The sequence below is a fragment of the Dromaius novaehollandiae genome, chromosome 1 (genome assembly GCF_036370855.1).
Source record: "Dromaius novaehollandiae isolate bDroNov1 chromosome 1, bDroNov1.hap1, whole genome shotgun sequence".
NCBI lineage: Eukaryota > Metazoa > Chordata > Aves > Casuariiformes > Dromaiidae > Dromaius > Dromaius novaehollandiae.
In genome coordinates this window covers 38,778,181-38,783,708 of record NC_088098.1, presented here as the reverse complement: position 1 = coordinate 38,783,708, position 5,528 = coordinate 38,778,181, and the positions used below count along the sequence as shown (strand labels likewise).

Sequence of the window (5,528 nt, the reverse complement as noted above, 5' to 3'; positions counted from 1 at the left end):
GGCGTTGTCAGCCAAATTTAATTCTGTGGGCTTTTGATTTAGATCTAATACACTGGAAGATTTTAAAACAAATAGTTTAATAATAACCTTGGGCTACTTTTCTCGAATTCAAAGGACCTAAACCAAACGCTATCTAACCTGGGGCGGGGGAATCCAAACCATAAGCTCATGTGTAGCAACAAGGCGGAATAATTAGAAATGACTCTGGCTGTTTCTGTTTGGATTTTTGCTAGGGATTTTTCTAGTCTAGTTCTAAAATTTCCAAGTAATAAGCTCTCAGGGTTTCCTTTGGGAAGTGAGCTACATGCTTGCTTCCTTTTGACCTCACTCGTTCTGCTGGGAAGAGTAAAAAATAATCTACATACATAAATGTGTGTGTGTATATATATATATATTTTCCCCAGCGAAGTGCAGAGCGGTGCCGTGGAGCAGGGGAGGCCGTGGCCGAGGCTGGCTGTCCGGCTTCGCTTCCTCTGTGCGAGGGAGCGACGACTGCCTCAGCATCGGGGTGTCGCTCCAAGCTGGCACCGGCGTTGCTGGACGTGGCCGCGGCAGGAGCGCACGGCAGGAAGGGCCCTTGGCTCCTGCGGGCCGGGGCCGCGGCCGCCTGCGCCGACCGCCCCGCGCAGCGCCGCTGCCTTGCGCTCGCCCCTGCGGAGGGGGAGCGCGGGCGGGGGCCGCGGGCGCGGCGGCGCCGGGCTTCCCCGCGGGCGGCGGGGCCGCCTTTTCCGCCGGTGTCAGGCGGGGGCGGGAGAGGCGCGCTCAAAAGCGGAGGGGAGGGAAAAGCGGCGGCAGAGCCGGCGGAGCCGCGCAGCCCCGCCACGCCGCCGCTGCGCTCGCTGCGGGCCGGGGCGCTGCCCGCCCTCCGCCTCGGCGCCGGCGCGGGGCGGCGGGTGCTCGGCTGGTGCCGGCTGCCGCCCGACGCCAGCCCCGGCGGGCCGAGGCCGTCGGCCGGTGCCGGCAGGATGCTGGAGAGCGGCTGCAAGGCGGTGAAGGAGGGCGTGCTGGAGAAGCGGAGCGACGGGCTGCTGCAGCTCTGGAAGAAGAAGCGCTGCATCCTCACCGAGGAGGGGCTGCTCCTCATCCCGCCCAAGCAGCAGCCGCCGCCGCCGCAGCAGCAGCCGCAGCAGCAGCAGCAGCAGCCGCCGACGACGACCGAGCCGGCGGCCAAGATGAAGGAGCTGCACTTCTCCAACATGAAGACGGTGGACTGCGTGGAGCGCAAGGGCAAGTACGTGTACTTCACGGTGGTGATGGCCGAGGGCAAGGAGATCGACTTTCGGTGCGCGCAGGAGCAGGGCTGGAACGCGGCGATCACGCTGCAGATGGTGCAGTACAAGAACCGCCAGGCCGTGCTCGCCGTCCGCTCCACCCGCCACAAGCAGCAGCAGCTCCTGGCGCCGCCGCCGGCCCCGCGCCGCCGCAGCGCCTCCAGCTCCGCCTAGGCACCGGCCCCGGCCCCGGCCCCGCTCCCGCTCCGCGCTGCCGCCGCCGCCCCGCGCCGAGCAGCGCCGCGGCCGCGTTGTTCGTGAACCGTGGGAAGGAGCCGTCGGTGCCGCGGGACTTCTCCTAGGAGACATGATGTGCTGTAACTTTATTTTAATGTATTTTATTTATTAGCCGTTGTGGGGGGTTTTTTGTTTGTTTTTTCCTTCGATTTTTTAAAGGCTTGTTTGCAAGACATTTCTGAATGTAGGCCGTCCCCGAAAAGCAAAGGGGGAAAAAAACCACTATACGTTAGCTCCCTAAAGAAACGAAGAAGTTGGGGTAATTTGGCCACGTGCAGTTAGACAAGGGTTTTTCACTTTTACTCCAATATACTGTATTACGTGGAAAAGGTGTGGTTTGGGATTCGACCAAAGCCCTCACTGTGTACGAAAGCGCTTCTCTCTAGTGAAAATAACGACTAGAGTCCGGGTCTAAAATGGCTTTCTTCTAAAATACACGCATGGTGGAAGATGATAAAACTTTACACACGTTTGTTTACTCAAAAATAATGATTGTTATTCCAAGATTAAAAAAGAAAAGTCTAATGCATGAGTTGAGGGGAACCTGACCAATTTCTCTTGTCACACATGACTCACAGCTGGATTTAAATTATCTGTATTATGTGTTTGCTCCTTCTAGGCTAGAGGGCAGGAGCTGAGAAGTGTTTATGGACATCTCCAAGCATCTGAGTCCAGGGCTTCATCCGCACAGTCAGTTTGTGAAAGGTCTGGGTTCTTGACCGTGGCCAAATTTTCATGGCAGTTTTTAAATGTCTTGCATTGAAGTAGCCCCTAGTTTAAAGTTATATACATCTTAGTGTGCAAATGGATTATTTTGGTCACAGTATTCATAAGCTGAAAGTTGCTCTGTAGCTGAGATAAACTAGATTAATTTTGGTGTTTAGCACTGTCAGATGTTGAGAGATGCGTGTGATCTTGCCTCTAAAAATGTTGATGAAGACATGAAGTTGGAAAACAAAGGGCTAATTGCACAGCTGGTGTGTCTTCCTGTGCCTCTTAAAAGTCGGGGGGGGTTTTGCTGTGAATTTAGTGAGAGAGGTTTGGAGCTGCTCACGCCGGGTGGAGGGGCGAGCTAGGCACACGCTGCTGTGCTTTCTAGGACAGGGCCCTTAATGCGATCAGTTATTTCCCTCTGTGCTGCTATAGCTCGTGTTCCCTGTTTTATATTAAGTGCAGAGCTGGTGAGCAGGGCAGAACAGCATGGCCCGTTATCGCTGGTTCAAGGTAAAAAGTTTCAGCTGTGGAGCTATTTATTTTAACTAATGTGGTGAGGGAAAACTGCTTTTGGCTCCTTTGCAAGTTACATGAATGTAAACAAAATCTTCTAAAGCTGTGCATCTAGGACTTTTTTTTTTGTTTGTGTAACCAAGATGTAGTTTGACTATAAAAAAGCCTGTGTGCTTGGTTCAAACCCTTTAAGTGTTTAAAGGAAAGCACTAAAGTGACACTTGAATGAAGATCTCCAAATCGGCTACTGCGCTTCACGGTCCCATTCTGATTTCCTCTGTACCCTGAACCGAAGCTCAGTCCTGCGAGGAGTAAACGGAGGTCTCTCTTACAGGAGTAATCCTCATCTCTTGTTATTTGCCCCACAGATGTCTGGGTTACATGCCCAGGGAGGACAAAACCTGTCATGTTGCAGAATGAAAGCCCAGACCTCCGCAGCCCTCTGCGGCTGCTCCCAAGTGCTCCTTGCTGATCTGGCCCTGGAGAAGGTTGTGCACAACGAGCTCGGGGTGGTAGATTATAGCTGTCCTAACAAAGCCATTACTTGGAGGCTAATTGAAATAGAAGGTGCCCAGCATCTTCTAGGACTAGATTCGCTGTCTTGGCAGTCGTAATAGCCAATTTCCACGTCTCTGTACATCTGCCATTATTGTTCTGCTAATGCTTGGATGTTAGAGCTGCAAGGGGATTCTCTAATGAGATAGTCAAAGACTTACAAAATAGATCGTAATTTGTAGTTTGGCTCCTCTGTTTAGAGTCATTAATTACAGTTTACTGAGCAACTAATCCACCTTTTCAGATATACGGACTGATAGCTTACCTACTAAAATATGTTTTAGCCTACTGAAGAATAAATGTAACTGATAGGAAATAATTTCTGTGTGATCTGAGACATACCTGTGCCTCTGGGAGAGGCAATTATTCCTGTCCTGTGTGGACTTAATCCCAAACCTACTGAGTGCCACCAAAGTCTATGGATCTGGTCTAAAGCTGAAATGTTATCATTTTTTCCAGAAGTATTTGTACTTTGAAAACAAAAGATGACAGTTTTACAGTGATACAGCTGATACTAAGATTTGAAAAAGGAATTTTGGAATGAATGTTGATGTGTTTTCTAGTTCACCAGTTCAAGGTCAATGTCCCACTTTCATGTTACATTTCTTGTTTTAAGATGGTCTGAAGGATGCTCTCTCAAAACCACTCGGGGTGGTCTCGTTCGCAAACTTTTGCCCGTCGTCGTTGCCCGCTGTGTTACCTTTTTAAAAATGCTGGTTTTGGTCAGCCATACTCTCAGGTGGGAGAGAGGGTCACGTTGCAAAACCCACCTTGGGCTGTTTGCAAGCTGCTGGGCCCAGAGTGGGGGGGGCATAAGGCCCAAATCCCCTCTTGCCCCTGGGGACCCTCTCCTGGAGCTGAACGGGAACAAATGGGCTGAGGCCCCGGGGACAGCCGGGCTGCGCCCTCGTGCTGTGTCAGTATAAATAAGGCTGAACTGTCTGAAATGGTCAGTCTGGTAACTTTCTCATGCTTTAAATTCACTGGTTTTTCTGACTGGTAGCAACTTTAGACCAAGAAATTGCTGTTTGATTGTTATATGCTGAGTTATTTCTGTTTCATTATCTTGTTCCTCTCTTACTGTGTAGCCTTTGCTGGAGCTACTTGGTTAAATGCTGTCACTGCTTTGCGAGCAACGGCTATGGGAATAGCTCCAGCAGGTCTTCCTCCATCTTACTGGAGCTCTGCAAGACCAGAAAACATGTTGTCCTCCCCTTTACGGAGGGGGGGAAGAAAAGGGGGGGGGGGATATGGCTGAGGTTAATGTAACAGAATAAACAAGAGTGCCAGTAAAACAAACACAGGCAAAAGCTAGGTATGATTAGCAAAAGTGTGGACAGTCACTTAATATGGAGGTCAGAATTACATGTCTTAAAAGTGGAAAAAGTGATTGAGGGGCAGGATTTGGTGAGAAAGTTCAAGCTGTGTTGACCATTTTGTACCATGATAATTTAGATTTGGGGGCGGGGGGGGGGGGGAGGAAGATGAAGTGGATGTTATCTTTGTGACATCCTGAAGTATTTCCTCTTTTTTAAGGTTCATGATATGCAAATGCCAGCTTCTGAAATATAGCTGCAGTGATGTACCAAATGTTTTCTAGCATATCCTATTGTGAGCAGAAATATCAGTGTTGTCAGAAAAAAAATTGTGTGTAAATATGACTCATAAATGATTTCTGAGAGATGTGATTTATTTTTCATATTTTTCAAAATGCATTCCATTTCAAATAAAGAGGTATCTATTGAAAGAAATCTCAGTATGCTGAAGGAATGGTTCATTGCGGCTCTTTTCTAGCTTAAAAACGGTTAAGGCTTGACCTAAGCTTTTCCAATGTCTTAAGTTCAATCTAAGGACCTAAAAGAAACTTCTTTTAACCTGTGCAGATCTCTTCCAGAGGAAAGACCCATTTAGTTGCCCAGTTAATCTTTATGCATAATCTAGTTATGATGCTTGGAGTCCTCCGTCTTGCCCCTTGCGCTGTGGGACGTGTGGCACCCACAGAGTCCTATGAATCCAGTGATGCTCCGCTGGGAATCCAACATAATCCGCGTAGAGCAGATCTCCTGGACACAGACTTCAGGCTCATAATCTTGACCAATGAGTGCCTGGCTCTGTGTGACATTAAGAACCTAAAATACAGAATTAAATGTGACTTCTTGCTCTTCTATAAGCACCTACAGTGCTGTGGTTGAGTTTACCGCACTTAAAGTGCTGTAACTAGTCTGAAGGGGCACTTCG

General features: G+C 49.3%; 1 protein-coding gene across 1 annotated transcript; it reads left to right on the top strand.

The window, feature by feature from the left end:
* Positions 1 to 704: 704 nt before the first annotated feature.
* PHLDA1 (pleckstrin homology like domain family A member 1) lies at positions 705 to 5,041 on the top strand. The gene has a single exon (XM_064509259.1). The coding sequence runs from the start codon at positions 966 to 968 to the stop codon at positions 1,443 to 1,445; it is 480 nt and encodes a 159-aa protein (XP_064365329.1). The 5' UTR covers positions 705 to 965; the 3' UTR covers positions 1,446 to 5,041.
* The last annotated feature ends 487 nt before the right edge of the window (positions 5,042 to 5,528 follow it).